Here is a 15,016-nt window from a genome sequence, read left to right as displayed (position 1 = left end):
GATGTCGTGGCTAGGTTTGGGAGGGAGAATACAAAATGGAGAGACATCGAAATTTAATTGCTCTTCTAGGGCAAGCCTCTGTTCTTCTTTCACTTGAAGTTCCTCTTCTTTGTCTTTAACTTCTTGTTTCAAGTCGTCAACCTTCCTTAAAACTTCGTTTAACTCCTCCGTTAAGAAGTTTGTCTGATTTTGAACTTCGTTGATTTCCAATGACGGGAGACCGAGTGCGTGGAATGCAGTTTTAACCTTTGTAATGACAGTTTGGAAATCTCCGTTGGAGAGGTGGCCCCGAGGCATATGTGCAAATTCTTCATTTCGAAATCTCCTTAAGTCGTCCGCATTTGATCTAATTGATGGATTGAGAGAATATATGCAATCTGAATACAGGATAGCGTAAAACAGCATGGTACAATCCCACTCAGCTCTATCGCCATTCTTCATGGTTGTCAACAGCACAGCGTTTCTTTTTCTGTTTCGAGTAGACTCGCCATTCCAGAAGTCCATTCCATTTTTGGGTTGATCTTTCCATTCTCCCAGTGTTGTCTTGTATCGATTGTCCCATTCTTGTTTGAAGATGGTTCGCAGACCCTCAGTTAGTATGTCAGTGACAACGTAACAAATCCTGTAGTAATTCAGTTGCTCTGTGGTGTACTTCAACCTACTGGCCATCATCAGTTACATCCTATTAAAACCATAGTTATGTTAGTACCCAATTCGGTTATGTGAGTAGGTCGCTATACTTTTGCTGATCCTTTAACGGTTTTGTGGTACTTGGTGTGAATATTTATTTACCTACCAAGATATTTTCGCTGATACATGTCAATTATATTTTAGAGAGGAAGTAAGGGCAATTGAAAAACTCTCGCTTTCAAAACAATTTGCTCGATGGCGTCAAGGGCTAATAAAAGGGAGGAAAAGAGAGTGGTAAAGATCCACTGTCACTCATAACTTAAACGTCAGTATAATACAGAGAAGTGTTCAGAGCAACCAGGATACGGTTTATATGTGAAAGAAACCATCTTCTTGCTTCCTTATTTGTTAATTTGTTTCTTTCTTTCAGTGTTCACTTGGTTCCACGATAGGTATTTTTCGAGACACAGTCGACCTGAAATATGGAACTCGACAGATCTCACCTGATTTAGCCCCTTCGCATATTAGAGAGAAAAAACTAGGTTAAAATGTTGACACTGAATCACTCAGCCCAAGAACAAAATTACGCAGGGAACTCATGGTCGAAGTCAATGACAAGGGAGTTTTTAAGCTGTACGATTATCGTCTTCTGCTGAGCTGGTAGTTTTTTTCAGCTTGTGAAGTAATTGGTGATGGTAATCTTACAAAAGATAAATTGCAAGTCTCCTAACATCAATGATCACTCTTCCCTTAGTTCAAGCATGCTGATGGGATCAAGAACACTGCAAGGTAATGAGAGGGTGGCGTACGTGGGAGATAAGGGAATGCAACAAGGAGGAGTCCCCATCATGATGAGTGTGAGGGCAAAGAGAGCCTTAATGGAATGGATGCCAATCTGCATGAGGACCATTAAGGCAAGATTCTACTCAAACCACAAAAGCTAACGGTAATAAAAGCATATGCACCAACAGACGATACGATGGACGAGGGAAAGGATGAATTTAACAATCAACTGCTAGACTCTGTTGCAAGCTGCAGTAGTCATGATATGATTTTGATGATGGCAGACCTGAACGCTTACGGGAGTAACAACATTAACAGAGAGGAGGTACTGAGGAATTTTAGTGTCGGAGTCATGAATGATAATGGAAAGGTTATGTGATCCCTGTGGTACGAATGGCTTAGTTGTAATTGGAACAGTTTCCCACGTAAAGAGATCTATAAGCTAACCTGGAAGTCACCAGGTGGGAAGACTGTTAACCAGCTCGACCATGTCTTTGTGAATGGACGCATGAGAACATCGATTCCGGACACGAGAGTGATGGGAGGAGCAGACGTATATGGTGACTTCTACCTGGTGAGAACCAGAATGAGACTAAAGTTGGCAAAGGCGCATGGGAAGAAGAAAACAAGTATGAGATTTGACGTGTGTTACTTGCAAAGTGAAGAGATCAGGGGGAGATATAACATTTAAGTGAAGAACAGGTTTGCAACGATATAAGATATAGAAGATTCAAAGGAAGCACAACAAGATCTTGGTGACGTACAGAGATGCCACATAGAAAGTTATTGGAAGGTAAAAAAGAAGAGCAAGCCAAGGATAGGAGACACGACGTGGGAAAAAATTCAGGAGGGGTAAGACGCAAAACTTAATATAGAGGGTGCGAGATTGGAAGGACTTGAACAGCGATAGAGAGAGGAGTATAGTGCGAAAGAAAAGGAAGTGAAAGGGAGTGCTAGGGAGGATAAGAGGAATTGGTTGGAGGAAAGGGCTACAGCAACAGACAAGGCCGCTGAGAATGGTAGAAACGAGGAGCTAAACAGCATAAACAAGACAATAGCCGGGAACAGAGGAGGCGAGAATTGCGTGTGAAAGACAAACTGGGGGTGCATAAGACAGAATCACAAGAAAGATTGCAGAGCTGGGTAGAGAACTTGAGTAAAATTTTAAACAGAGATGACCCCACAAATCCGGTGGAAGAGAAAGAAGAAACAGAAGAACTGGAGTAGATTGAGGAAATCGATATAGGAAGATGGCGAATACAAGAGGTTAAGGATGCGTTCAGGAAAACAAAGCCAGTGCCCAGACCTACTAAGGGCTGACATGGAATACACCGCAAGTGGGCAGACTGATGATATAACAGGCTTTAGAAAAGAGAAAGGTGGCCAGAAGTGTGTAAGAAGGGACTTGTTGTCAATATATTTAAGAAAGGTGATTTGCGTGATTGTAACAATTGGAGAGGAGTGACTTTGCTACCCACCATCAATAGAATATTCCACAGGATGCTGCTAGAACGGATCAAGAAAGGTTTAGACAAGAAGCTTAAAAAAGAGCAGGCCGGCTTTAGACCAAATGGAAATACAACTGAACAGATCTTTACATTAAAGAAACATCTTAGAGCAGGCAAACGACTGGAGGGCGAGTCTGCACACGCACTTTGTGGACTTTGAAAAGAAGCCTTTGATACGGTACAGAGAGAAAGCTCGCGGAACACCACGGGGAGCTATGGAATTCCGTGCAAGATGGTGAGAGTGGCAGTAGGGATATACGGAGGGTTTGAATGCGCCGTAATCGACGGATGGGAGATATCAGACTGGTTCAAGATTTAGTCAAGAGTAAAGCAGGGATGCGTAATGTCAGGATTCTTATTCCTACTGACTATGGATTGGATCATGAGGAAGACAACAGCAAGACACTGAGGATGGAGTTTGCAACGAACAGGGAGAGCATTGTGGTGGCGTATCTTGAAGCTATTGTAGACAAGAAAGGTGGAGGCAGTGAAGACATTAGGAACAGAATGCAGAAGGCACGAGGTGCATTCCAGAGGCTATGGAAGGTGTGGGTAGCCAGAAGAATAGGAAAGAGAGCCAAGATGTGCCAATTCAAGACTTTAGTCCGATCGGTCCTGCTACATGGTTGTGAAACATGGAAAATCACAAAGACCGATGAAAGAAGACTGAAAAGTTTTCAGTACTAATGCCTAAGACGGATACTGAGGACCAGATGGCAGCAAAGAATGAAAAACAGGAGAGTAGTTGAAATGGTAGACATCAATAAAATTAGTTGCGAGGTGGGAAGAAGAAAGTGGAACTGTTTAGGACATTTACTCAGGAGAGAAGGTGTGAACGACTTTTTTGCGGTATTGGGGTGGACACCAGAATGTCAAAGGGCGAGAGGGAGACCAAAGACCAGTTGGAGAGGGACTGTTGAAAGAGGAAAAAGGCAAGGCGATATGGAAGAGCTGGATTGTGGCTGGTGTGGCGGCACGCAGCAGGGGGGTTGGGCGGACAATGTGACGGCCTTATACACCTACTGGCCCAACAAGCGATGATGATGATAATGAGGATGATGATACACACCACACGTGATAGTTAACTTTAATTTACGTGCTATGGTAACCCGTGGCTTCTCGGCGAAAGGAAAGAAATAATTGCTGTGAAGCTAGAGATCGGAAACAAAAATAAATTTAGAGAAAAAGTGTACCCAACTTGTGGGGTACACTGTACTCTCAATCGTCAAATTCTTTCATTGTTTATCATTAACGTTCACCACATCACAAACTTCCAACGCTCTCTCCTCAAACCTATCACTCTAATTATCACCTCTCCTATTTCAATCTTAACCTAACCGTGACTGCGTGAGTCACATGTCACGCAACTTCCGTTTAAAAGGTTACTTGGAACTTACTTTCGAATCAGTGAGTTAAATGATACATACCGTTCTAGAAGTTTGACAAAACTTGGGAATACTTGAACTGTCTGCAATCAAAGGTTGAACAATTTAGAATCAAACTCCTTTTTTCAGAATGACCAAGGACTGATTGACTAAAACGAGGAGACTAAAGGAGTTGTTCACCTTCAGGTATGGGATATCACCCCTCCCCCGGTCCTGTGGGTATTTCTCCAGAAAATTCCCCCATCAGGTGAAGACGAGGGGGGGAGGGAGGAAGGAGGGGGGCATTAATATACAAATCATTCTAACATTCCTAACTCAAGAAAAAAACCGAAATAAAAGGCAACCTTCTGGCGCTGGTGCCTGGCTTGATTACTACAACAATCGAATTTAAAATATTGTCAAGAATGTTTTGATCAAACTCCTTTTCACAGCAGCAACAAGGATAAAACATTAGATTTTAAAAAGTTTTTTTCACAGACTTTAATAATCTTTTTTCAAAGAATCTATGAAATAAGTTCAACAGTTGGTTTTGATTTCTGTGTTAGCGTCAAAATTTCAACCAGGAAAGAAAACAAACAAAAATTGCTTATGCGCAATCAGCCTTCAACTCGTAAACAGGAACACGAAAGTGGAACCAGAGTGTTACGTATTGTGACCCTAACAAATAATAGTCCAGTGACATTGCGTCTTTTTGGATAACGTAGATAACTGCAAACGTCACGTTTGTGCGCTGATCCTTTAAGTGTAAGCAGAGCTGTTAAGTCCGGGGTAAGTGAAAAAAATAAAAACTGGGAAAGCAAAGCACGTTACCTCTTCTCCACCGGTCCTCAAGGAAATATTTGTAAGAAATTCTCGAATCGGCAGGAGTGGGTTGTGGGGAGAGGGGTAGAGAGGTTTACTTGCAAACATTACACTGCATTCCCTCCATGTATACAAAGCAGACAAAAGACAACTTCAAGAGTGTACTAAATCTGGCGATTCTCTAACTGCAGTCGTGTCTGGTGTGATATTTCAAGTAATTGGAGTAAGCTCTTGAACAGAGGTCAATCATATTTGGATATCTTCTAGAATGTTCTGCTCAAATTTTTCTTTAATGTACACACCATTCTAGCATCCTAACTCAAAAAAAAATCTCGAATCGCCAGGAGTGGGTTCTGGGGTGAAGAGAAGGGGGGTTCATTTGCACACCATTCCACATTTCCTCTCTGAATTCAAAGTAGACAAAAGACAACATCAAGAAAATACTCAATTTGGCGATTTTCTAACTGCAGTCGTGTCTGGTATGATATTTCAAGTAATTGGAGTAAGCTCTTGGGCAGAGGTCAAACATATTCGCATATCTTCTTCTAGAATTTTCTGCGCAAAACTGCATGCAAACAATTCTTGGAGCAAACAAGGAAAAAGTTCTATCTTGAGAGTCTTTCACCGGAGGAAAAACTTTCGAACGAACAATTCAGTTTAAAGTTCACAATCTTCAGCAATAAAACATACCTTATAATTTCTTTATCAAAATACACAGCAAGCCAAGAGCGGATAAGGTTACAAAATTAGGGGAAAGTGTTTATAAACAACAACGGTGAATTCGAAAAGATCTCCAATCGTCTGTGGAGTTGTTTGTGCCACTTTGCCTCTACGGTGTTCTCTTAGACAAAATACATTTAACCTCCCCAACATCAAAATGTACGCAATGACTAAATCGACGAGAAAGTTCGTGATCCTTTATCCATCTCGAGATCGAAGACCAGTACTGTGTTTCTTGCTGTTGTCCAAAAGCAGTTAGATGTTTAGTTGCAGTTTCAAAATTAGCAAGTCATGGCCCGCTACAGAAACTACAAATTTACACTATAACATAATATATACTTACTAGCGAGGCTAATATCAGTGCCTTGAGGAATAACTAAGGCTAATAAATTCTATCGTTTGTCACGTACACATATACTGTGTTGCATTTTTTTGCTATTGTCCAAAAGCAGTTAGATGTTTCGTTTCAGTTTCAAAATGAGCAAGTTGTGGCCAGCTAAAGAAACTACAAATTTATACTACAACTCAATGTACTTACCAGCAAGGCTAATTTCAGCGCCTTGAGGAACTACTAAGGCCGACAAATGCTCTCGTTTGTCTTTGAATCTTTTCACTGCCGCTGTGGATCCTGATGGTCAGGCTTGCACGAAGAAGGCTTGTAATCAAAACTTTCCGATCTGTACATTGAAGGTAAAAACAAAGTGCAATAAACGATTATATTTTATCTCATATTGTACCGTTGTCCATAACAAAAATGAATAATTCTCACACAAAATGTTTTGCTGCTTTAACGAAATGGTAGCGTGGGTAATCTGCTTTTTGCTTTTTGCTTTTTTCAACATTATTGTCTAACAAAACAAAGGAGTTCCTTCGTACATTTGACACACTCAGCATATCAGATGATAAAATCGTGAAATGTGTCTAATAACGTCACTTTTAAACATTTTCACTAATGTAAAGTGACGATAGTAGAGATCCCTGGTGTATTTCACATTTCTGCTAAAACCTGTTTTAGTAAGCTCCTTCTCCGCCAGCTTGTGTCGCATCGATATAAGTATTCTAGAATGTATGCGTGTTTATTTTCCGTTTAAAACGAGTTTTAACTGCTACACATAACTTTCATGTAAATGGATTGAAGTACACGTACCGTCGTTTAAGTTTTAGAAACCTTTTGGTGCGGTATGCATACTTCATTTGCGATAAAGAACATAGGCTGCTTTCTGTAGTCAACAAAACACTCGAGGAACTCAAAAGCGAAAGCTAATCTGGCTTTGTCGTAATGCACATTATTCACATCCCTAAATAGCTGCACCCTGCTGGTATTATATTAATTGTTTTCGCGTTGGTTTCATCATTGGTCCATTTTTGGCCCCCAGCAAATTAACACAAAAATGTGCCTTGACCTGTTGATCTTAAAAATTTTTCAAACTTACTCTCCTCTACAAAAGTCGGTGAAAAATTCCTCGCATTAGACACTATTTCACATTGCTCACATAAATGGTAAGTAGATAATAGAACAGCATGGAAATACTAAATTTTGGTGATTTGCTGACCTTACGAGTCTCTGTCGTGACATTTTTTAAGCAAGAAAATGTGAATTCTTGAACAGAGGTCAACGATGTTTCACCGTCCTGTTATAGAATGTTTGGATCAAAGTCCTCTTTCAGAATAACCAAGGACTGAATGACTAAAACAAGTAGAACGAAGGAGTTGCTTACTTTAGGGTATGGGATATAATCCCCTCCCCGGTCCTGTACGTAGTTTTTTAGAAAACTCCCCCATCAGCGAGAGTGTGGGTGGGGGGGGGGGGGGGGGTGTGGGGAGGGGGGCATTAATATACACACCTTTCTTACATCCTTAACTCAAAAAGACAACAGATGAAGAAGCAAGCTTCTAACACGTGTGCCTGGCGTGATATAATAACAATCGAATTTAAAATATGGTCAAGAATGTTTTGATCAGAGTCCCTTCTTTAGAGCAGTAACAAGGTTAAAGCATTAGATTTTAAAAAAACCTTTTTCACAGACAGACTGTAAAAATCTTTTTTAAAGAATCTATGCAATAAGTAAAACAATCGGTTTTGATTTCGGTGTGAGAGTCAAGATTTCAACCACACAAGGAAAGAAACAAAAATGGCTCATGTGCAACCAGCCTTCAACTTCAAAAAACACCAAAGTAAAACCAGTGTGTTAGGTATTATGACCCTAACAAATAGTAATCCGATGACATTGCGTGTTTTTTGGTGGCGTAGATAACCGCAAACGTCACATTTATGCGCTGATCCGTTAAGTGTAAGCAGAACTGTTTAGTTCGATGTAGGTAAAAACATTACAAAGTGGGAAAGCCAAGTACATCAGCTCCCCCCCAGCCTTTAAGAAAATATTTCAAGAAATTCTCGAATCGGCAGGAGTGGGTTCTGGGGTGAAGGGAAGGGGGGTTTACTTGCACACCATTCCACATTCCCTCTCTGGATACAAAGCAGACAAAAGACAACACCAAGAAAATACGCAATTTAGCGATTTTCTAACTGCAGTCGTGTCTGGTGTGATATTTCAAGTAACTGGAGTAAGCTCTTGAACAGAGGTCAACCATATTCGCATGTCTTCTTCTAGAATGTTCTGCTCAAATTTTGTTTTTAAACCACATTGAAACAATTCTTGGAGCAAACTAGGAAAAAGGTCTAAATTAAGAGTTTTTCACGGATGGAAACACTTTCGAACGAACAATTCAGTTTAAAGTTCACAATCTTCAGCAATAAAACATAAATCACAATTTCATCATTCAAATGCACAGCCAGCAAAGAGCGTCTGAGGTTACTAAATTAGGGAAAAATTTTTTTTTGGATAACGGTGAATTCGTTCGCTCAATCGACTGTGGAGTTGTTTTTGTCAGTTTGTTTCTACGGTGTCCTCGTAGACAACATATATTCGCAAAACTTCCCCAACATCAAAACATACGCAATGACTAAATCGACAAGAAAGTTCCTGATCCTTTATCAATCTTGAGATAGAAGACTAGTATATGTTTAGTTTTAGTTTCAAAATTAGCAAGTCATGGCCGGATTCAGAAACAACTAAATTACTCTATAACAAAATGTACTTACCAGCGACCCTAATTTCAGCGCCTTGAAGAACAACTAAGGTTGATAAATGCTATCGTTTGTCTTTCGATCTTTTCACTGCCGCTTGGATCGTGATGGCCGGCCTCGCACGAAGAAGGATTGCAATTAAAACTTCCCGATCTGCACATTGAAGGTAAAAACAAAGCGCAATAAACGATTATACTTTATTCCATATTGTACTGTTGTCCATAAAAAAATGGATAATTCTCACACCAAAAATTCTGCTGCTTTAACGAAATGGTATCGGGGTTAATCTGCTTTTTGCTTTTTCCAGCATTATTTTCTAACAAAACAAAGCAGTGTTTTCGTTCATTTGACACACGCAGCACATCAGCAGATGGTCAAATCATTAAGTGCATCAAATAACGTCACTTTTGACATTTTCACTAATCTTGGGTGACAATTGTAGAAATTGTTGTGCAATTTCACCTTTTTTTGCTGAAACTGTTTTATTAAGCTCCTTCTCCTTCAGCGTGTGTCGTATCAATATCAGTTTTCTGAATGTATGCTTGTTTATTTTAATGGACGACGGTGAATTCAAAAAGATCTCCAATCGACTGCGGAGTTGTTTCTATGGTGTTCTCTTAGACAACATACATTCGCAAAACCTCCCCAACATCAAGACATACGGAATGACTAAACCGACAAGAAAGTTCGTGATCCTTTATCAATCTCAAAATCGAAGACTACTACTGTATTTCTCGCTAGAAAACTTCCCTATCAGCGAAAGTGGGGTGGAGGGGAAAGGGGGCCATTTACATACACACCATTCTGTCATCCTAACTCAAGAAGAAAGGCAGATGAAGAAGCAATCTTCAGACACCCGTGCCTGATATGATTACTACAACAATTGAACTTAAATTATGTTCAAGAATGTTTTGATCAAAGTCCTTTTTAGGAGAGTAACAAGGATAACACATTCGATTTTAAGAAGCCTTTTTTAACAGACTGAAGATATCTTTTTCAAAGAATCTATGCAATAAGTACAACAGTGGGTTTGTCAAAATTTGAAACACGCAAGACAACAAACAAAAATTGCCCATGCTCAACCAGCCTTCAACTCGTAAACAGGAACACGAAAGTAAAACCAGTGTGTTACGTATTGTGACCCTAACAAATAATAATAATCCGATGACATCGCGTGGTTTTTGAAGGCGTAAACAACCGCAAACGTCACATTTGTGCGTTGATCCCTTCTTCGGTCCTTAAGAAAATATTTTACGAAATTCTCGAATCGGCAGGAGTGGGTTGTAGAGAGAAGGGAAGGGGGGTTAACTTGCACACCATTCCACATTCCCTCACTGAATACAAAGCAGAAATTTGGCGATTTTCTTACTGTAGTCGTGTCTGGTGTTATATTTTAAGTAATTGGAGTAAGCTCTTGGACAGAGGTCAAACATATTCCCGTGTCTTCTTCTAGAATGTTCTGATAAATTTTTTTTTTCGAACCGCATTGAGACAGTTCTTGGAGCAAACAAGGAAAATGCTCTAAATTGAGAGTCTTTCACCAGAGGTAAAACTTTTGAACGAACACAATTCAGTTTAAAGTTCACAATTTTCAACAATAAAACAAACCTTACACTTTCTTCATCAAAATGCTCAGCAAGCTAAGAGCGTGTAACTTTACAAAATTAGGGGAAAATGTTTCTGGACTGGACGGTGAATTCGAAATATTGGATCTCTAATCGACTGCGGAGTTGTTTTTGTCTGTTTGTTTCTCTCAGACAATCAACAGTCGCAAAACTTCGCCAACATCAAAACACATGCAATGACTAAATAGATAGAAAGATCACGATCGTTTTTCAATCTCGAAATCGAAGACTAGTACTGTATTTCTTGCTGTTGTCCAAAGGCAAGTGTATGTTTAGTTTCAGTTTCAAAGTTAGCAAGTCCTGGCCTGCTACAGAAACAACTAAATTACTCTATAACACAATGTACTTACCAGCGAGGCTAATTTTATTGCCTTGAGGAACAACTATGGCCGATAAGTGGTATCCTTTGTCTCTCGATATTTTCACTGTCGCTATAGATCGTGATGGCCGAGTTCGCACGAAAAAGACTCTGAGTCGTTTTCTTCAAATCAAAACGTCTCGATCTACGTACATCGGAGGTGAAAACAAAGCGCAATATAAACGATTATACTTTAGCTGATATTGTATTTAACGACGATGAATAACCACAGTTTCTTCATACGAGATAAGATTTACCATTCAGCAAATCAAGAATCGTATTAATTCCGTCTAATTAAGAGAAACAATAGCTCTGAAAATGAATGGAGGACAAATTCCTAATTTGTTGTATTGAAAACGAAATCGACTTAGCATTTGATAAATGATTAAAATGAAGCAGGGTTAAACTCGTTCATAGAGCCGTTAAGCTTTTCAGTTTGAGTCTACGAGCAAGAATATTTAACAACACCCTTAATGGTCTTACGCCGAGCTTTGGTCTCGTTGTAAACAAACGCTATTCGGAATTTTCTTCTCGAATCTTGATTACAAATGATCTATACTTACTTCGTTGAGGATTTCAGGAACTATCGCGGGAACAAGTCGACGTTTTCAGCCAACAAAATGACAAAGTACTGCTCGGAAGCAACCACGCTCAAAAGTGAAACCAACTTGCAGAGCGCAGCATATCTGATGACATTTCGCGTGTTGACTTTCACAACTAAACGTCAGCAGCAGACAGATTTGCGCCTGATCTCATTAGAAAGAATCCAGGTCATTCAAACAGCAGATGACTAAATTGTAGGTAGGAGTAGGGTTAGGAGGAGGGGATCATTAAGGAAGTTTTGTCGTTTCGGGCTTAATTTCTGGGTTAGCAGCGATACTAAAGAAAGAGTCATTTTTATAGCCTGGGGGGCTGGAGGAAATGTTTTTTTTTTAAGGGAGAGGTTGGGATCACATAGTTTTCAGGAGGAAAGGAAGGGGAATCAGTCGTCTCTAACAGAGTTAAGAGCTTTGGTAGAGCTAAAACGACAACTAGCATTGTATATGGTCCATTCTATATTGAAAAAAAATAATTACACTGGAAAAAGATAGTTTTCATCAGAATAAGAAGTATACTCACATTTAAGTCAACTGAAAACGTCAAGTTCTGCCTTTTACAGGTAATTATGAAGCAATTCAAACAAAAACTTACCATCGCTATATCTAATATAAATTTCAAAAGCTTTTCAATACAAAGGAAATCAATTTTTTGGTTGGTACTTTTCAGAGGATTGGAGAGGAAATTTTTTTCCATAATGTCTGTTACCTTGAAAGTATGTAGAAAACTTTGCATATTTGAAACCCATTCATTCAGATTTAATAAAAATATTATTTTATAAGACGTAAAGAAATTCATTCACTCTTTAGTATAATGATGATCTGTATGAAAACAACATAAAGTTGAAAATTAACCATGTTAAGTGTTTATTGAATGTTCTGGAGCCTTGATTCAAGGCTGGTAGCCTTCACAAAATTGGAAAATTTTTTTCTGTCATCAAATATTTGCTGATTAAATTTCAAGTAATTGCTGGACTTTTGCCACCATTTCCAGCCAATCTACAATGGTAATAGGACTGAGTGGAGTCTTATTCGGTCTGTTGTTATCATACACGTGATTAACAAAATTGGACGACTGCAAAGCAAGAGACCAATTTGTCAATCACGAGTATGATTACAGAAAGAAGTGGACGACAAAAAGTCCTGTTAGCATTTAATCTTAATTGTTATTATTTCTGAAAACAAGAAATACATTTAGGTCAAATATCTCTGGTATAGACAATGTCTACAGTAAAAAAATATGTCTCCATTTTGGAAATTCTTAATTTTTTTTTTGAGACAAGTGGTTGTTGCTATGGTTATTGTGATTCACTCTGTGATTGGTGGATTTGGCTGACTGAACTTAGTATGATTCGTTGCTTCAACTGTCCAATTACAGGTATCCGATTAAAGCCAACTGTCCAATTATGCTGTCCAATTAAAGCTGTACAGAATGAGAAGTGAAAAAATGAAGCAGCTAATGCACCAATCACATTTGAAGAAATTGCAATGGTTATGATTAGTGCCTGAATAGCCTGTTCCAGGCATTCAGTCAGCAAAACAAAGTGTGATAGTAAACAGCACTATAGTAGCAGAGAAGTGAAAAAGCGAGGGAGGCTTGGGTTGAGTCACTCAATGAATCTCACCTAACCCAAGCCTCTCTTGCTGTTTCACTTTTCCGCTCCAGTCTCTGCTCCGTTTTACTAACTGAACACCTGGAGTGAGCCAATGCCCGAAACGACCTTGCATCGTTTTAAAAATTATTTTTCTATTATCCGTGTCAAATCAACATAATCTAATTTCATAAAGAAAATTAGAAATAAATTTTGGCCTCCCAAATTTACGGTGCCATCTATTTTCTCTGTGCTCATTGATTAAGCAGATTTTTTCATGTCATTCAATAGTTTGGCCAAAATGGTGTAGGTATCTCTTCCATTCTTTAACCGCGATTCAGCATACTGGATAAGACTGGCTTGCAAGCTCAACACCCTTTGCCTATTGTAACGGATCATCTATATTTAAATAAAAAAAAACAAAAATTAAAATCAATCGAGTAAGCAGATTGTCTACTGCAGTTAGAGCCAAATGACAATTTCTTTTATGTGCCCTTGACAAATATTTATATCATCTGCCATTTCTCCTTTTTTTTTTACGCCGGCACAAAGGATTCATTGTAAACCATGGAAAATGGTTGAATATCATATTGTTGATGAGCGGTTTTGTCACTTTGGCTTCTCAGAGGTTAATGGTACTTGCTCATCACTTTTGAGTTAGCCAATCAGTGTGCACAAAAAACACTATTAACTTGTGTGGTATATACTAATTTTTTGATATTCAGGTTTTAACATGAAAATGGCACAGATATTCATATTATTGTTTGACATATGTCTTACAAGTAAACCAACAACAGGGTGGTCTGCCTGTAAAACAAACCAAGAAATGCAACCAGGTAAGCGTGGCATGCAAAAGTTTCCAGCTAAACTGTAAGCCAAAAGTCTAAGTAAAACAAAAGGCTTTTTTAATATCATTTTATTCACCTCTTTCTTTGCAGCTTCTGAAATTGAATTGTATGCTTCCTCTGCATCGTCTTTGGCTTTTAGAAGCTGAAAATAAAAAAAATTTGCAAAACAATTTAGGATTCTTCAATTCTGGTGTTAACAATAATTATTCAGAAGCTTGACTTGAACTTTGAGTCTATTGCTAAGTGCAGCATTATCTGAATCACATGAAACAACATACTCAATCACATGTAACATATCAGAGAGAGGTACCAGAGGAATGCACATCACATGCACATGTTTGTCAGAACCTTACCATTTCTTGGATTTTGGGTTTGGCTTTTTCCAGTGCTTTTGTTGCATTCTCAAACTCAACTAGTTTACATGTATGATGGAAAAGCATCTCCTGCAGGGTAAGAGATGGACAAAACAAGTGCAGTAAACAGTTTAAATAATCATCTTGGTACAGCAAGAAGAAATAACCAATAAAAAAAGGGTTTTCAAAGTTAAGGCACTGTAATTGAAATCCAAAAGTCTCACTTTCCAGTTCATCTGTAGTTGATGGTTCCAAATTCAATCATACCACGAAGCATTGTAAATTGAAAGAAACTCCCAAGGTCAGTTCATGTTTCCATTCCACCATTCCATTCTTTGTTTGCAAGTTTCCCCATCCCTTTCGCTTAGCAGTACGAAAATGAAATGTAAATTACTCAAAGGGTGCTTTTTCTTCAGATAACCGCTCCCTCATGCTACATTCATGTAGATACACTCATTCTTACCAATGAATTGAATAAATTGAATGCAACAGAGATATAAGGGGTAGGACCCAGGCTTCTAGTTCAAGACACAACCCACAAACCATTCGCAATATGGGAAAAAGATATGTCAACAGTCTGGCTGATGAATTTTTCTTGTTGTTGGGATATTTTTGGCTTTTCTTTTCTTTCTTTTTGAGACTTGCAGCGATCCTGAGCTTTTCCCTCAGCTGTGATAATGCTCTCATCCCAGCCCACCCCAAAAGAAAATGATCACTTCCTTCCCCTTG

At 38.9% G+C, this 15,016-nt stretch overlaps 2 protein-coding genes across 5 annotated transcripts in view; both read right to left on the bottom strand.

Annotated features, from left to right (window-relative positions):
- LOC136284394 (tetratricopeptide repeat protein 28-like) overlaps positions 1-11,579 on the bottom strand; it is a 49,226-nt gene extending 37,647 nt beyond the window's left edge. The window contains exons 1-6 of one of the 4 annotated variants that reach the window (XR_010719184.1): positions 11,462-11,566; positions 10,891-11,043; positions 8,931-9,068; positions 6,366-6,504; positions 4,349-4,389; positions 692-1,984 (exon numbers count right to left, since the gene is read on the bottom strand). The gene's annotated coding sequence lies outside the window, so the exon portion shown is untranslated. Of the gene's footprint in view, positions 1-691; positions 1,985-4,348; positions 4,390-6,365; positions 6,505-8,930; positions 9,069-10,890; positions 11,044-11,461 lie in introns of those variants that run through there. The other 3 variants (XM_066174685.1, XM_066174688.1, XM_066174689.1) reach the window with 3 other exon arrangements.
- Positions 11,580-12,337: 758 nt separating this feature from the next.
- The window catches only part of LOC131783598 (sorting nexin-5-like), a 41,719-nt gene continuing 39,040 nt past the window's right edge, over positions 12,338-15,016 (bottom strand). The window contains exons 8-10 of the mRNA XM_066174711.1: positions 14,288-14,377; positions 14,011-14,076; positions 12,338-13,485 (exon numbers count right to left, since the gene is read on the bottom strand). Coding sequence (XP_066030808.1) covers positions 13,348-13,485; positions 14,011-14,076; positions 14,288-14,377 — 294 coding nt within the window. The 3' untranslated portion in view covers positions 12,338-13,347. The remainder of the gene's footprint in view (positions 13,486-14,010; positions 14,077-14,287; positions 14,378-15,016) is intronic.

Source organism: Pocillopora verrucosa, chromosome 11 (assembly GCF_036669915.1).
Source record: "Pocillopora verrucosa isolate sample1 chromosome 11, ASM3666991v2, whole genome shotgun sequence".
In the NCBI taxonomy this organism is placed as follows: domain Eukaryota; kingdom Metazoa; phylum Cnidaria; class Anthozoa; order Scleractinia; family Pocilloporidae; genus Pocillopora; species Pocillopora verrucosa.
This window is presented reverse-complemented; position numbering and strand designations above follow the sequence as displayed.